At 29.6% G+C, this 18941-nt stretch overlaps 1 protein-coding gene across 1 annotated transcript; it reads right to left on the bottom strand.

The window, feature by feature from the left end:
• Positions 1-7772: 7772 nt before the first annotated feature.
• Positions 7773-12639, bottom strand: LOC111635899 (homeobox protein XHOX-3-like). The gene is made up of 4 exons (XM_023381029.1): positions 12121-12639; positions 11146-11837; positions 9154-9314; positions 7773-9032 (listed from the first exon to the last, which is right to left on the bottom strand). Exons 2-4 carry the CDS (start codon positions 11393-11395, stop codon positions 8463-8465), a joined length of 981 nt encoding a protein of 326 aa, XP_023236797.1. The 5' UTR covers positions 11396-11837; positions 12121-12639; the 3' UTR covers positions 7773-8462.
• Positions 12640-18941: the final 6302 nt, after the last annotated feature.

The following is an 18941-nucleotide window of genomic DNA, read 5'->3' as shown; positions in this document are numbered from 1 at the left end:
GATTCCCAGTAGCTGTCCGAGTGTCTCTTCCCCTTGAGACAGTAGAAATCCCGACTGGCTCCGGACGGACTTGCTTGGCTCCACTGATGGCTCAAGACGACTCGCGATAAAGGAGATACCTTATCTCCGACTCGTCCGTTCAGGTTTCCTCGCGAGAAACCAACTGTTACAGTCATAGATAACCGTTTATTTGTAAAAACTCTCTCAAAATGAAATCAAAATAATCGGTTATAAGGTCTACTCAAATATTTGTCTTCAGGTCTCTTGTAAAGCAAACTAAATTTACTTTGAGTTTGGTTTGGTTTCAAGCGTTCAGTTTACTATACTCTTAATGCTATAAAGAACAAAATACATCTATCGTTTCAACTGATATTCGATATTCAAAATTCTGTAAAAATGTACAGTACGTGCCGAATATCATTAGTAAGCGAATAATTTTGTTTGACGAGTCAAAATTCTGGGGTTTAAAGGTTCATTTGTTAATTTTGTATGTGTGAAACATAAAGTAGTCAACCAAATAAATTAAATTTAAATGAAATGAGCTAAAATTTCTTAATGAACACAGTTTGTTCGATAACAGGACACTTTTCATTTTAAAAATATCTAATATTATTTGAATAGTTTCGATTAAATAATGTTTATTTTTATAAGTTTTTAGTTAGCTTTTAACGTCCCTACAAAGGGAATATCTATGTTAAAAATTGTATTTTAAGTGATTTCTTTTTAAATAAGAAGTCAAACAAATTTTCTCCGTAATAAATGCGATAAGTCTCGCAGACCCAAAATAAATAATTAAACTTAATTTGTCAGTCTTACCAAAACTTTCTACCCGTTTTCATTGCATTTATAAAGACGATAGTTTAATCTAACCTTTAAAAGATATAAATTAGGCCTATATAAAAAGATTTCTTTTGATCGTAGTTCAGATAAGTGGAAAAGTTTCTGCAATCAACAAGACTTATCGTTCTCCATCTTTTATTAACAAACGATGGCGAATTTCCTTTTTTTTATAATATTAATGCGTTCCCGGTAGCAGAGCCGAAAGAATCTTAGATAAGAGATCTTTGATGGGAAGACTCCGCATTTAAACGTCTTTGGTAGGCGGCTTACCCACTATTCTTCGGACCTGTCGTAGAATTATGCATAAAGGAATTGATAACCAGTAATGGAGCAGACTTAAGGCCGTAGCGAAGCACGAATGATAGTTGCGCCGTTTCGTCAACACCAAATGTCAGGACAATATGATTTAGGTTGGTCGTCTGTCAGTTTCGAATTGTTTGCGCCTTATCGACAAATGTCATCATGCATAGCTGATGTCTAGTACCATCAGATAACACCCTGGTCTCTAATAAAAGGGAGTTTAAATAACAGTCATTGTCGGAATAACTCTCGGCCTTTTAAGTTTGGTAATATTATCCTTGCTCCTGTGGGAGCATCATGCATATGTAGCGAGGGGAATAGAAGGTTATGAGGTTGTAAACGAGACCCAAGAGACGGTCCGAGGTGGAACGGCGGTCTCTCTCTGTTCGGTAAGCTGCCTCTTCCAAAGAGCTTTCGATACAATTAGCTACCGTCGTAAATGGAACAATAGCCCAATATTTCCGTTGTGGAGAAAGTGGTTAATGTGTGTCAAAGTGGGCATTTGACTTTCCTGCGAGGGTGCCATTCTCAATGGTTATATGAGTTTACATTTAACAAGACTAATTACAAAGCATAAGGGAGTTATAATCGCATCGAAATATTTTTCGATTTGTAAAATGTGTTTTACGATTTTGTTGAAAAAAGGAATTCGCAAAGAGACACACGTTTTATCCTTAGATCTCTTTCTGTGAAAACATTGCACGGATCAATACGACATCATCCATAGAATGGCATTCTCATCAATGAGGTGTGCCGGGATTGGTTGATGGCATCCAATAGGATGTTAGTCGAAAGTAATCAAATGCTCCAGAGAAGAGTTAACACAAATACAACTCTGCTTAAATTTCTAGATATAAATATATTCTCGCATTTACGAATGAATTTAAATATATATTTTGAAGTTCATTCTTCGGTTGAATTTATAAATAAATTCCCTTTTAAAATAAATTGATCAATTTTTCTTTTATTAAATTTTAACGGTTTATTAAATACTTCTAGGAAACTACTTAAGTCACATTAAACCGTTTTATGACTTTGATTATAAATTTAATCCATTTAAATTAATGTTTCTGTTTTATTTTAGTTTTTTTTTAGAACAGTTATTTAACAGTTTTGAATTTTTAATTTATATGTTGTTAAAACAATTTCTCAACCATTGTCTGAATTAAATTTTAAATTGATAAAACAATTGTCAGAACTGAAATATTAATTGAATTTAAAATAAATCAAAGGAATAAAAATTTATTTAGTTTCTTTAATTAAACATAAGCTTTGTAAATAAATCAGTAATGGTAAATAGTTAAAATATTTCTTTTCACTTTTTCCATGTCCAAACCTGTTACAAATAACATACCCTACAAGAAATTTTCATATTAAGTTCATTTTAAATCTTATAAATGAACTCGTCTTGTTTAATTAAATTATTTGTATTTAAGTATCTACAAACATATAATTTTACAGAATAAAGTCATGTAGATTTTTATTCATACGAAGCATCTAGATAACGCTTAAATAATATAATGATATTTTAATTCAATTAGTTTTTAAAACAAATCTAAACAAAATTGAATCGTTAAAATTATTTATTTAAAAGAAAGAAATTGTAATTATTCAATTTTGTTTAGATCTATGTTAAAATGTGTTATAAAAAACCCCATTAACAAACATCATCGAATTAGGTTTACTACTCTGTTATTGACTTCTTTTAGCCATTCAGATTTTCTTTGTATATTCTGTTTTCTAATTCGGTAAGCTCTTTTAGAATTTCATATTTCTTGTTTTTTATAAGTTGAATTGACTTACGTAAACATGTATTTTGGAACCATCTCTTTAATGCATAGAACTCTTTTGGGATGCTAATCCTATATATGTGTTCCCGATGTCCATATATAGAATTAGCATTCAAAAAAGTGCTATGCATTAAAGAGATGGTTCCAAAATACATGTTTATGTAAGTCAATTCAACTTATAAAAAACAAGAAATATGAAATTCTAAAGGAGCTAATTCGAAGTAGAGGACAGACTATACCAACATCATCGAATTTACATTTGACTAATTATTACGCCTAAAAACTGTATAAATATAGGCCTAATCGTTGTATTTCGTCACGTTTCAATTAAAGAAGTTTTTAATTATAGTATTAACATATGTATTTAGATCACTCCCTTCCTATTCGACTAGAATAGAGACAACTCGTGAATTTGTCCCGAAGGTGAATCGAACCAGACATTTCCGATTAAAGGACTATCTTCATCAATGCTACTCCGGTTGTATTTGTTAATAGCAATTTTACTAATAAGCAACTCTTTGAAAATAGGTCGAGGCAAACTACAATCGCACCTATTTAAAAAAATTCCTCACAGATTTCTACTGTGATAATTTCTTAAGTTCTAATGTGAATCTGATCTGGGTTCTATTTTTCATAAATAGTTTGAATCTTGATATCGTTCTTCATACTTATTAGGTGACTATAACCGCTCGAGACAAATTTAAACTCGGCCATAAACTACATGTAGGCCTACTCAAAGCTTCAAAGAAAAATGCAATTTAATTATTTTAAAGAAATAATTTTTAATGAGTAGTTCGATTCTTCTTTTTGTAAATTTGACAGGAACTACGCAAATTTTACTGTATTTAATTTAAAATGAAGTCAAACGTTTCACTTTTTTTCGTAAAATAAAATCTTGGCAACATTTTCGATACAAATATCTCTACGTCACAAAAAGTTCTGAATATTTATAGGTTAATATCCTTTCTTTAATCGAAATAATTCGTTTAATCATATAATAGTCCACTAGACTTATCGTGTTGACATAGGACTATAAATTAAATCAGTTAAATCTCAATTTACATTGAATGTGTATTTACTAAATCTTATAAACATGCCAGTAGACTTCTAACTATAAGTATGTTTTTCGAATTTATAAAGTTAATGTAGATTATTAATGTAGCCTAATTAATAAATTCGACAAAATGGCATTCGCTCTAAGTATTTAAAATTTTAAGGTTATATGATATAACAAGTTAATTTTTTAAATAAACTCTGAGCAAGAATAATTCTCTTACACAATTGTTCCATAGACGTAATTTCAGAAGTTAAATAAGCAAAACAAAACAAAAAAATTAGTAAGCGATATTATTCAGAATATGTTCTACAATAATATAAACTTAAGTTATTTATAAATATTTGCGCAATTTTTTTAATTTAAAATACTGTAGTAAATTTGTATTAAAACTATTTTTATTTCTTTAAATCTCACAATTATGGATCAGGTTATATTAATTAATCCAGAAATATTTCGTAAATTTAGAAAACTAAATAATGTATTTTTATTTCAATTAATAATAAATTTATATAATTAAAAAAATTATAGACTAAAATTGTTAACAAATTTTTTCATTAAATAGAAAAAAAGACCACCTAAAGAGAGTAGAGTGAGTGAAAAAAAGTCAAAATTCAATCCTGTACTCCTAGCTGTTTTTTGTGGCCGTATAATAGAGCGAAGAGAACCCCAAGTTTTTAATTTGTATCAGTTTAAATGTTAGTTTATAATTTTTCTGAAGTGAAATGTCGATAATAATAATACGAAAAAATAAAATAAAATTTAATCGAAAATAAATCTGTAGGCATATTTGCCTCCAAAACAGATTTTTATTAATACATTTATTATTTTCTGTTGAACGATCTAGTCGGTTGCATTTTTTTGTTAACTTTGTCAGTCTACAAAAAATCAGTGTGGAATAACTACACAGGTGGATCCAGACGCCCGCAGTTCATTTCATAAAAGCGAGACAACATGATGGACCATTATCTGTCTACCTCTTAACACCTGCACGACTAAGGTGTCGACATCCTTACATGTTCCACAATGGACAAGGATATTAACTTTCGCCGTAACATGTAAGAGCAGCGTGCATAAAGCACGGTCACAACGTAAACAAATACATAAAATTGAGACAACGTGAACATAAAAAGTCTCTGATTTTCCTTTTAGTTTCTTTTATCCCCCGTTGTGTCCACCTGCAATGATTGTGGCTACATTCAACTATGTGAAAGTACAATTGAAAGAGGACATTTATTAATTTAATGTCATTGTCCCATTTCTATGAAACTACACGCTTTTTCTTTTTTTCTTACTTTTTTTTCTATTTTCATTCTCTGAATTCAAATATAAAAATTCCAATAACTTGAAAACAAGATTAGTCTCTTCTTACTATTATAAATCAAAATCAGTATTTTATTGTTTCATTATGCAGTTTTTTTAAAAAGAAAAACACATAAACTAGACGTTTCTTAATGTGAAGAACGTTTAATAACTATATGATAAACCCAGATGTTTTTATGTTATTTTTGTTTTTCTAAATCACCTTTCGTTTGATGAACAACAAAAACTTTTCACTTTATAGGCCTTATTCGACAGTAATCATACTGGCAACTCAATTTTTGAACACTCTTCTACAATAAGAAACACAAGCTTCGCACAAAAGGCGATCTCTTGGGAACTAGGATGAGCTGAAAATCCAACATTGGCTATCATACTCAGCGGGGAGTTTCCTCACTCCACCTGTACTGTATTAAAATTGAGGCAATGTGGCATTGAGAAACGACCTTTAGCCCTGTTCCCATTCAGATTTAATTTGGAACGTCCGTCTCTCGTAGGTGACAAATTGATCACCTCTGCAGTCAGAGACACCTCAGTAGGTCCCCAAACACAAGGGAGGAAATTATTTAATGGGATTATAGAGTGTTTAGTGATCGCGTCTCTAGTGACCCATTGATCATCAACAGGGATTCCGAAGACAGCTTCCGATTTTCTGCAGACCTATTTTGAGTATCACAATAGATATAAAAAAATAAATCTATCTATTATAGACTAGATGTAGACATTTTATAAAATCGAACACAGCTGTTTTCTTTAGAAAAACTTATTTATTTATTTAATTTCGTTATTGATGCTTATTCAAACTGATACAAAATAATGCAAAGCTTATTACTATAGACAATGCATTATCCGCACTTACATAAAGTCCATTATCTTTGAAATCCAATTTTATAAACAATAACATTAACATAAATTAGTCATTTTTTATATATTTGTTTAAGTAGATTATAAAATAAATGTTTAAATATTACACCATTCCTAAATAATGTAAATAGTACAGAATTATTAGTTTTATAATAAAATATGTGACATAATGACCCGAAACTACTTAGAATCACGATTAAATTATTTTTAATGTTTTTGTACACATAACGCGTGTATTTTTATGTACTGTACGTAAAATGGTCTTTGCACTGCGGCAAAAAGTAATAAATATCGTATAATTTATAGATATAAATATCTAATGTTAAACTATGAAATTTATTACCAACTCGAAGCAAAAAACATTATTCAGAAAGCAATTTAAAAACATGGAAGTTAAAAATATTATAAGGAAAATAAACAAAGAATTGTTTAAAATGGAATATTAAATGAGGATGTTACATCAATTTATTTATTCTTAGAATCTTAGCTTTAATTAATCCTGATCTTTAAATTACCCAGGTGAACTTTCAGATAATGATTAGTCAGCTGAATCGAAATAGAAATAGCTTCCTAGTCCAAGTAATACAGTTTAAATTGAAACAAATTGTCTAGTTTTAAATTCTTTAAGCAGTTGTGTCCTGGCTGTAAAGTTTAATGACTTCCTCATTTTTCTTCGGTATCACGGGAATTCCTGAACACCAATTCTGCTGCAGATAAAAGCCATGCAGTCCACTTCACAAAGATGACTCAATAATTCATTACTCTCAAGTCTTGCTACTGTACAACGTTAATCCAATTGTAAATGCATAGAGTAATGTTTTACTGACCCTAGCCAACTGTCACTACATAAAGAATACTATAAGTCCACGTCAATAGACCTTTATCTCTCTTGTTATAGTCCATTCAGATTTATCTTTTTGGAGGGGCGAGCTATTGTGAGATAGCGCTCCGTTTATATTGCCGAAGATGATATAAATACTCATATTCGGCCAATCATGCTTCGGCCGAATAAAAATTCACCATAACTCATTGTCTTCCATCGGAAATTATAGATAAAATATATTTTAATCGCATAATTATATTTGCCTTTAGGTCTTTGCATTAAATGAAAGTATAACCCTCGACTTAACAGTAGATTTTTCATTTATATTCTCAAATTGAAATTAAAAACAAATAAATTTGATATTTTCACGTTAATATATTTTTATTGCGTGTTTAAATTTAATATATTCTGCGTTACAGTAGATTTAGTCACGATATTCGTCTTAGTTTTTAAAGATTTTAGCTTAAATTTTTAAATTAACCCATGAGAAAATTCCATTTGGAAATCAATATATGACTAAAAATTCAATTCATAACTTGCCTGTTAATTAATAGCCGTTAATAATAGGTTAATGAAACCAATAATAGATAGTTTATTATTTAATTAATGATGTTTTCGTAAATAAATTAAGAACTCTAATCGATAATTAATCCATCCTTTTAGGCTCGTTATACATTCATCATTGTTTTCTTAGGCTAACGTCGATTTTGATGAAATTGATGTAATGAAAAATCACCGAAACATCTTCATAGAAAGAAAACTTTATTGAAAACACCGAAAAACATAATTACACATCACATCTGTACATTATATACATCTCAAAGGAAATAATTTGTAGAAAAAAGGACATTTTAAATTGTCTTGTACAATGACGTACTCGTCATCATGCGAATAGATCAAAACATCGGAATGTAAGAGGAATAGGCAAGGAGAATTTTAGCCTAATTATAATAGAGAGGCGAATGATCATCACATTTTCGTAAGAATGATTTTAAATATTATAAAATGAGACTCTTCCGACAAATTTTTGATCAATTCGTGTGTTTTTATACGAGGCGAAACATTTATTCAGAAATGAAAGATCCGAATACGCACACCCAACAGAATTAACAGCGAACAACATTAAATATCAAAATGTGCGACGAAGAATTTTCTTCTCATTTTGAGAAATCGTTCGATAACTAAAACTATCTACAGTTAATCGTCCTATCGCACGTAGGATACTTCTTAAATGTCCTTAATGACTAATAACGTGCATAACTCAAATTGGAAATAATTATTTATAATAGATATTTCTCAGAAGTTTAGAAATTGTTTCTATACGTTTAAAATTGCTCAGTTTTTCGCTAAATTTCTATCATATGTTACAACGTTGCGTTGGACAACTCGAGAAGAATCGTGTGCTTCGAGAAGATGCGTGCTTTGTATTGGATAAAACGATAACAAAACTGGAAATTTAAATCTGTACAAGTCATACTCTCTCTACGTCAGTCTTGTACGGTTGAAAAAGGTTAGGACGAGGTGCATCCACATTAGTTTGACCAGTAGAACAAGCCAGATGTGTACTAAGAGAGATATTGTTCGCACCATTCGGAACTCCCAGGCCGACGGTAGATGGAAAACCAAACAGGTGACATCTGCACGATTCTGCCACCGATGCCGGCGATGTTGGCACGGGACACGTCGTGAAGTGTCCATTTACAATAGATTGGGGATCGGCAGGCGATACTCCGCCGTGTCTACTGCCTGCCGATAGAGTGACTTCTCCGTTGGTGGAACCAGTTGGACGTAGATACGTCGGAGTGATTAAAGATGACTGCGGTCTAACGGGTAAACTGTAGGGACTATATCGTGCGATAGAAGATAGAGCACTATAATAGTTGAATGGTAAAGCTCCTGCCGATAAAGGATAACTATAGCCTGCAGAACCCGCTGTAGCTGCAGCACTGAGCATGTAAGCAGTGAAATGTGGATCCGCGTAAGGCCATGCCAAAGCCATCCTCTGCCGTTTATCTTTCATTCTCCGATTTTGAAACCATACCTGAGAAAAGAGGTAAATTTTATAGGTTGACCCATAGTTAAAATTAAAGGGTATTAATGTTCTAAATTACATAATTTCACGTTTTAAAATAAATATTAAACTCGTAGGCCGACTTTCTTACCTTTATTGTGCTTTCGGGTAAATTGAGAGCGGAGGCCAATTCGCATCTCCGTGGTCTGGATACATAATTCTCTCTACAGAACTCTTTTTCGAGTCTTGCCAGCTGGTCTCTGGTGAAGGCTGTTCTGTATCGTCTGATGGTGTTGACGTCTTGTACGGCATCTGTACAAAAATCCATCAGTGACACATGATCCGGTTGGACTAACAAGACACATATGCCGATGACACGTTACATTATTAAATCAAGTTGAAAATTATATTTAAAAATGATTATCAATTAAGCCTATTGCAATTAAACCTATTGTATTTAATCTAAAACTTGATACAGTTGCATTGTGACATTTTTTCGTACAAATTTATATTTTAAAAAGTGCTTCCTGTTGTTTAAACGAATAATCATTCATTGCACGCTTAAACTTGCTTAGCCTTTTGCTAAATTCTAATTAAATGGAATACCAATTTTAATTACGATTTGACAAATAAAACATTAAATCCTAAAAAGCATTATTAACTGATGCCAAAATCAAACCAGATAATCACAATGCTATTGATATAAATTATATATATATATATATCTGATTCGTGCCATCTTATACAATTAAATCGGCAACAAGTTAATAGTATATTTCGTGATCTATGTAGAGGCTATCCTCACATTTGATAGAATTTCCTCATAGTATAGAATACAGTTATACTTTGAAATTCTGTTTTTCGATAAAAATGAAATGTAAATTGATTCGCAAAATATAATAAACGTGTTAATAATTATTCAATTATTTAAATTTATTACAAAAAAAACCAAATTTCGATATATCTAATAATATTAAAATAAGATTAGTTACTCGAAATAACTATAACAACATGAATGTTTTATTTTCCATTCATAAAAATATTCCTATAATTCGAAAATTTATAATAAGTTTGAGGTATTTTTCGAAATAATTAAAAAAACTAAATTAATTCATATACAATAAACTTAATCACACAAATGAAGAGTGTTTTAAATATCCTCAAGAACTGTTCATTTAATTTTTAAACATGTTAAAGTATCGGAGTGGAATATAATGAAAATAGGTGCTGAATCAACACGAATACCCCTGCCTTCTCACTATACAACACTTCGAGGCTTTTATTCTTGTTCACTGGGGTCAGTTGACCTCACGTGGCTTGTTAGGGTAAGTTTTGACCCCGACAGGTGGGGTTGGCTCATTTATCTCAACGTGCGTGTTGGCCACGCGCCCGGCATGCCTCTTGTACTGTACCACCCCAATTCGTGTCTTCTGTCAGAATCTTCTCTTTATTTTCGGAGCCTTTTCAGCTAAATGGTTGACATTCTCGACATTATGTTTGTATCTGTTACGTAGATACCAAATTTTGTCATTAATTTTATATCGAATAGTATAATTTTACAGCAGCTATTTTAAAAATTTTCTCTTATTAATTGTAGTTAATCTCTATATTCATTTTATTTATAAGAAAACTATAAAAGTCAAATAAAAATTGTAGTTTAATATTTAAAATTTATAAAATTAAACATTTTTTCTCTTGTTCTATAAATTTCGTAGCGAAAAACACATCCTTCATTTATGTCAACAAAGATATGTAAAAATTATTAAAATAAATATGGAATTTTCGATATTTTCGTAATTGAAAATTTCATTAAAATTTTATAAATTCATCAAACCTATTTAACAACTAAATTCTCGTCATTATTAAGAGAATATAAAAACAAAAAGGGTATAGCTTTATGAGCTTTAATTATTTAAATAAATGAAATTATTAATGAAAAATTTAAAATGTCAATACTTGATTTGAACAAAATCTGCGAATGATTAGAGTTGTATCTTTAACAACGTTAATAAAACACCTTTAAAAAGCGTATAAAAATAGATCTTATACAGAAAATTCTTTGTAAATGATTTTTGTTGACTACTCTATGTTCTACATAATATTAATTTAGATAACCTATTAATAAAAATGACTAGAGACTAACCTTTTTTCGTTTTTTCTTTCGAATCTTGAGCAATTTTCGACTTTTCTGGAGAAGACGGCTTATTGTTATGTACTTTGGATGAATCCGTCTCGTGAGTTTGTTTCTCATTTTCTAACGGATTTCCTAGATGAAGAATGTTTTTCCCTGCGATTTTGGACGGTCTCACTACGTAATCGTCCTGAACAGTTGCCAATGAAGTGGCTCTGTCTTGTCCCGTCGCTAAATCTTCAGCCGAGCGAAGAGTGTGCATGGCCGCTTCGGTACGGCTCGTCACACAAATATCACGACCTAAAACAAGGCTATCCACCGTCCCACCCTATTACGGAAGGCGGGTACCTTATCACAGCCAATTACGTATCCTGCCTTCGGGTTGGACGGGAGGTAGTAAGCGTTGATTGATTGTTTTTAAAAGCTTCCCGCTATTGGTTGGTCCAAAGTGAGTTGTTAGGCTCAGACCGGTCAGACTTCGATCTTATGGGTTATTATGGAAGTTGTATAGAAACATTACAGCAGTTAACGGTTTCTGAACGTATAAAACCTACCGATATAAACAATGCTTTTTTTCCCCTCTTCCATTCCATATCGGCTCCTTTCGAAAATATTTTAATATATAAACATTGAGATATTTTAATAAATTATGTGTCGCGAGAGATTTCTACAAGCTAAATAACGCTCGGAGGATCTTGACATATCTATAAATCCGAGGAAAATTATATAAATCAATCGAATTACTAACTGATAACATTTCATATACCACGACTTATTCGAGAAAAGAAAAATATTAAAATTATGATGCTACTCTCGGTTATTTGTATAAACAATATTTCAGATGCCGAATCGACTTAAGAATAATGGAAACCAATTGGTGTCTAATACAGCTAATTGCACCAATAAAAGAGTTTAACGCTTTAATTTTACAGCCTCACTCGCTGCGGTTGGCCGCAGGAGACGGGTCTCTCTCCAACTAAGGATTACCTTAGAAGCTCCCAAATATGGTAATGGTCCCTTAGACAATTTGCTCAAGGATAATTATTCTTAATGGTTTTTCTTCAATAGTTATTTTTTAAACTGGAAAACCTTTCGTTTATTGATGACAATTGAAAAGTAGTTAGGCCTTTTAAAATAATAACAATGACAAACTAATTGTAAAAAGAATTAATTGTAAAATATCTGAAACTAAATAAACGGAAAGATTTGGTTTTATAACAGGAATCACAGACCTACAAATAATTTGTTTATTTTACAGATTTAGAATTTTGTTGAAAGCATCATTCTACTTTTATTTAGACTCGCTTTTGAGTCGAAAACGTAGCCTAACCATTCGCAGCACCTGCATTTTCCTAATACTCTCCGAGGTATTGGAATCACGATTGAAACCTTTTTCAATTCATAACTGAAAAAATACTTTTGTCATCCTATGAAATTTTAATATAGGACTTACTCTTTCGAAAAGTATAAAAATATAGTAACAAATAATCATTTATGATTCCAATAAGTTTGTATTATCAATATTTTAATTACAGATCATGTTACCGATGTGCCTACCTTTTATTTCATTAAAAGTAATCTCTTGTTTACTGTACTGTACAATAATTCTATATGAATTATTTATATAGTTATCGCAATAAAAAATTGTTTTATATTTACATGCCAATACATAAAATTATAAATTAGATAAGTAATATAAATTCTATTAATATTATAATTAAAAAGTAAATATTAAAACATAATTTTGCGTAGACTGCATTAAAATAATGAGCTAAACTTCGCAAGAGTATTTTTTTTCTTTTAATTAAATACACATTTCGCTTTTTAATTTAAAATATAATCTGTAGAACATGTTTTCAGTGAATACTCGTTATAATTGATTATATGGTAAAGAAATATTTTTTAGAAGCGACATCTGTCGAGTAAAAGTTTATTTAAGAATATAAATATTCTTTTTTTACATAAAAAAAATTAAAACTACGCCAAATAATCTAATTATAAAAGTGTTAATTTATACTCATAGCGAATGGACTCGATTAAAGTCATCCGAGTAATGTGTAAATTGGCGCCAAGCAGACCCGGTCATTGCCTGTTTGTCCAGCGATTTCTGATGACGACCCCAATATATGATTATTGTTGGTTCAAAACTATCTATAAAAGAAAGAACACAAGAAATATTTCTACTGTCCTCTTCCAACTCACGTTCCAATGGACGACCGATTACCAACTATCCACCATTGTTTTTGTTTTATGTCCGCTATTAAATAAGAAAACGAAAATCTTATTGTCCAAATCCATAAAATGGACACCGATTGGCTGGACTTCTGGACTCGAGCGGGATCATCCAGACTGACTTATCTCCTCTATTACGGGTTATTGGAATTGAACCAGTCCAAATGCTCTTCCGGATTAAATGGTAAGAGGTAGACGACGATATAAAATGAAGCGGTTATTTTTCTAGTTATTTGCCCAAATGCTTAAAAGATATAAAAATATAAATAAAATATATTTAAAAAATAATTTTGAATTCTTTCTTATTGCACAAGATTGATATAACTTATATAAACATATCAAAACAATTAAAGTTTAATTCAAATTACCAGTTGCACATGCTTAAAAAAATTAATGTTATATTGTTGGACAAATACTTTAAAAAGTAGACTATATATTCAGGTCAATTTTAGCCAATAATTTAGGCATATATCTAAACTAATTGTAAATATTAAATAAAATCGTAATGCCTAATTAACGAGGAATACTTTCCAGATTTATACATCATGTCACATTCTTAATGAAAAATACGTCTCTAATAATATTTTTACAATTTTTCTTAAATAATTTTATAGCATTTGATTAGAATTTTAAAATTGAACGAAAGATTTAGCTTAAAAAAATATCTCTTTTCAATTATATCGTGAAGCCATTCACTTTTATTTAGTCTTTTAATTTAAACAATATCAATTGTATTTCTCTTTTAAAATTATTCTTATAACAATTTTAAAAATATTTCCATAAATTAATTTTTTAAAATTAAATTAAATTAAATAATCTATTAATTTAATTATAAATTTACGTTTTAAAAACATAATTGAATCTTATCCGATTATTATAAGTGCTCTACATGATTACAAAAGCGTTTAAAGTGAATTATGCAGGCCTACATAAAATATGTAATGTTTCAAGATAGAATCCAGCAAAGCTTCGTTCAACTCTTGACATATTTAAAAATAGACAAAATAATCTAATAATTCTGCAGATATAAGAATTAAATAATTATTATTTACTTTATTATGTTTAGTTAAAAAAAAATGAAAATATTTTTCGGATAAACCATTCACAATAAAAGAAATGCGCTATTTAGTAACGAAATTAAAATAAAGAAAAAAAAATGTTCCAACTGAAAATCGATTGGTTAGATAAGAAAAAAGGTTTAAACCGTTTACTTATCTCACTTCATTCTCCAATCAATTGCCAATGACAATTGATATTTTAAATTGATCAATCGATCAATTAAAATCTTTTGCTTCTTTTCTTGCTCGTTAAAGAATCGCCTTGTTTCCGTGAAATTTTAAAAAATTAATTCCGTTTTCTTCTATTAAATCTAATTTTATTATACTTACATTTATCAGTAACTTTATATATTAAAAGACCATTTAAAATACTGTATATTGCCATTCTACCAGATAATTTATAAAATATTAAAAGATTCGGAATTCATCTTGTAATAGTTCTGGAGTAAAACATTACTATTACATAAACTGACATCAAATAATGCTCTTGATTTAAATGGTTTTACCACCATCATCATTACTTTAATTTTAAATATAGCACTGCTATTATTTTAGATAGAAATGTAAGCTAGAAGTTTAATTTAAACTAATTCATAGCATAACGAGGCCAAATTAAGAATTTATATTTATAAAAATTAAGTTATTTTACAGAATATATACAAATATTTATTTGTAAATTTATTTCTTGACGAATTATACGAAACATTGCATTAATCGGTAGCCTTAAGTTAGTTAAATATAGTTCCATTAGGGTATGTTAACTTTATTTCTTAAATTTTAGATTAACTTTATATTAAATTCAAATAATATTAGTTTTAAAAGATATAGAATTTAGCATGTTAAACCGTATTGATATACCAGAATAATAATAATAATAATAATGTAGTATTATAAATCATTAATACATTATTTGACTAACAGATGGCAGCACGGAACAATAATATATTTCAGTTTTAAGTTACATAAGCTTAATAATTTTGTCTTAAAACACGAAATATTTTAATTATATTTTATACAGATTGATTTTAATTTATTAAAAATATTTTATAAGTCAAAAAGATAAAAAAAAATATTACCGGTTATAGAAATGTTTTACGTAATTAGAATTAGTTTTAATTTTAATCACTTGATTAGAATAAAACTAGATTCATTAAACTAATTATTAACAAAATTTTTCAATTTAAATAAACTTAAAAATTTATTTCATGTTTACTAAATAAATAAAGCAACATCAATTGTATTTTGTTTATTTTTCTGTTAATATGAAAAAAAAACTTGCCTTTTCTAACTATTTATAACAGCAAAAGAATATTTTTATGAATTAGAATTTTTATAAAATGTTATGATTTGTTGATTTTTATTGATTATTTATTGATTTTGTTAACTTTCATTAAATAGAAATGTAATTCATTTTACAAACTTTAATACATAAATATATAATTTAATCTAATTGAATTATTCTAAAAACTATACATAATTACAAAAATTCAAATTAAATTATGCTAGCTTACATAAACTATGTTAGTCGTATTTCAAAAGAGAACGAAGTGTAGATCTATATATCTATGTATATGTACAGTATATTTTTTGTTATATCTAGAATCGATAAACAAAATTAATTTGTTTTTATAATAATTCAATCAGAATTAATAATAATTTTTTCCTTTATTTTGAAGAATTTATTCTTCGATTGCCCTTTCTTACTCCTATTCGAAGCAAAGTTTATTTTTACTATATTAAAATTAAATTATAAGCGAATCAATAGATCTGTATAAAATATGAATCTATTCGATTGTTACAAAAGTTTCAAAATCTTGAGAAATGTTCTTAATTAACGAGAAACAATAAACAGAAAGTTGCTTATACAGAATTATATAGATTTTACAAAATTAGTTAAATCTAGTATTCATATATGCAATTTACTTTTTTAGGTGCTTTAAATACACATATAAACTTTAAGTAAAATAATGTATAGTTTTCTAACTTAAAAAATTCTGTAATTGAAGTTTCTTATTCATTAAATATTTATTTAAAATAATATTTAAATTCTTTCAATCTATTGGAATAGCTAGAATATAACACACTAATTGTCTTTTGATACTCTAATCTCAGACACTGACAAGAGACCTTACTGATTACTAAAAATCTGGATATACGTAGACTGTTTTTTTTTTTTTCAAGTTTCGATGGTCCATAAAACAAAGACAAGTGTAAATAACAAAATGAATTTATTACCGAAAATTAGGTACAAACATGGTTACTTTTCGACATAATCACCATGAAGATTGAAGCATTTGTCATATCTGTGGACGAAATTTTTCATTCCCTTGTCATAGAATGTTGCCACCAATGACTCGAAATGGGCCCTAACGTTTTTTTGAAAATCATCATTAGTAGGGTTTTAGTTAGGGACAGAATTAATTATTTTTAAAATATATCAAATATCATGAAATTAAATGATATAATTATTTTTCATTTTTTAAAGTAATTTAATACGTTCTGCAACCTCCAATCATATTAATAATTCTGTTAAGACACATATTAAAAATTACCTTTAATTACATAGAAATTTTCACAAATAGAAAAAAATTATTAAAGTTTGTTGGAAACTGCATACAACAACAACGACGTCTGTTTGTTAACTTATGGCAACGCAACACTTGGGCGATCTGCTAGGGGATGCCTTCCGGGAGGACTTTTTAAGGGAAACTGGCCCCTATTTAGGCATTACAGACGTGAAGAAAACCCGGAAAACTCCACGTGGCCAGCCCGTCCGAGCGAGGCGCGAACCTACAACAAAACTCCTCGTGTTCAGGGTACGACGCTTGGCCACTGGTCAAGCGGTCTTCGTACCCTGAAATTAAAAAAAATGAACTTAGATCAAACTTCTAACTTAAAAGGTCATTTTCGTTTTTTAAATAAAACATAATACAAAATATTATTGTAAATTTTTATAATAAGATTTTAAAAAGCAAAGATGGTCAATACTCCGATCAGTCAATCTGATTCTTATTTTAGTAATGAAAAGTCCCGCTACCGAGAATGCCTTTTCCGATTCAATTGATGTTAGTGGAATCATCTTTAATGCATTTAAGAGAAGACAGGTGTTATATGTTTTTTTTTCACCTGTAGCCTGGAAGATTTCTAGTTCGTTTTTGAGATTGTAGTATTTCTTTTTCTCTCTAGTATTCTTCTAGTATTGATTTGTCTACATCGGCTGCTTTAATAGCGGTATCAAGCTTATAGCTCGATAATTCAGCAATTCGTTTGGCTTTAATAATCAGGTTTATGAAGAAAAACGTCATAGTCGCAGACTTCGTACTCGTTTGTATCCTTGCCCAATTTGCACAACCTGGCGTTACGCAGTTATTGAAGCTACTGGGCATGGTTAAAAAGTAACACAGCATAAGCACAATTATTCCAGATATTACAGATTCTGACAAGTAAAGAATTTTCAGAGTCCTGCCACAAATATGCTACGTATTGATTATTGACCATTTGTGACATGCCATAAAGAGGAAAAATAAAAAAAAATAATAAGTAGGTTTAAAATTAATAAATACAAATGTATTCTGACAGTTTATGAGTTAATTATATTTTCTATTTGCAAAATTTTCTCAACCTTAACACAAAATAAGAAAAAAGTGAACTTTTAAGAAATNAAAAATAAAAAAAAATAATAAGTAGGTTTAAAATTAATAAATACAAATGTATTCTGACAGTTTATGAGTTAATTATATTTTCTATTTGCAAAATTTTCTCAACCTTAACACAAAATAAGAAAAAAGTGAACTTTTAAGAAATTTGCGCAATTTCCCGGGTTAAAAAAACAACCAGAATCCCGTTTGAGAAACCGTAGTCATTAGTCTCGAACCTCTGCCCTCGTAGCCACTTTTTCTGTTCAGGAAAGAGGTAGAAGCCGCTCGGCGCTAAATCGGGGCTATACGCTGGGTGTTTAAAGATGGTGAAGACTTCCTTTCATCTTTAAGACTTCCACCCAGCTTGGAACTTTTTAATATGTGAAGACTTTCACCTCTTTCCTGAACTGTAAACGTGGCTAGGAGGGCAGAGGTTTGAGACTAATGACGATCTTCAAAAAAACGTTGTAAAGGCCATCTCAATTCATTGGCGGCAACATTTTATGACAAGGGAATGGAAAAACTCGTCCACAGATATGACAAATTCCTCAATCTTCATGGCGATTATGTCGAAAAGTAACCATGTTTGTACCTAACTTTTTGTAATAAATTCATTTTGTTATTTACATTTGTCTTTGTTTTATGGACCATCGGAACTTGGAAAAAAAACCGCTCTCGTACTAAAGCAGCGCAATCTGCTTGACTGCTGTCTTTTTTTTTTTCAATAAAAACATTACATTAATATACATCTTAATTCCAAAAATAAAAAAGAGTAGTGCTATCGTAATAAATAAATATAATTTGAATATTTGAAAGTGAATCCAACGCTTTCTTCCAATATCGGCGAAATCCTTCGACTTTCATTGTTTTTATTTTGACT

This window comes from Centruroides sculpturatus, unplaced genomic scaffold (assembly GCF_000671375.1).
Source record: "Centruroides sculpturatus isolate CEXI.00-Female unplaced genomic scaffold, Cexi_2.0 scaffold1006, whole genome shotgun sequence".
Lineage (NCBI taxonomy): Eukaryota > Metazoa > Arthropoda > Arachnida > Scorpiones > Buthidae > Centruroides > Centruroides sculpturatus.
This window is presented reverse-complemented; position numbering and strand designations above follow the sequence as displayed.

Excerpts from the sequence above, each read along its gene's own strand:
- LOC111635899 (XM_023381029.1), bottom strand. The coding sequence starts at position 11,395 with ATGCACACTCTTCGCTCGGCTGAAGATTTAGCGACGGGACAAGACAGA. Across the intron at positions 9,315-11,145 it reads GAAAGAAAAAACGAAAAAAG|ATGCCGTACAAGACGTCAAC; the intron begins GTTAGTCTCTAG and ends ATTTTTGTACAG. Across the intron at positions 9,033-9,153 it reads TACCCGAAAGCACAATAAAG|GTATGGTTTCAAAATCGGAG; the intron begins GTAAGAAAGTCG and ends CTCTTTTCTCAG.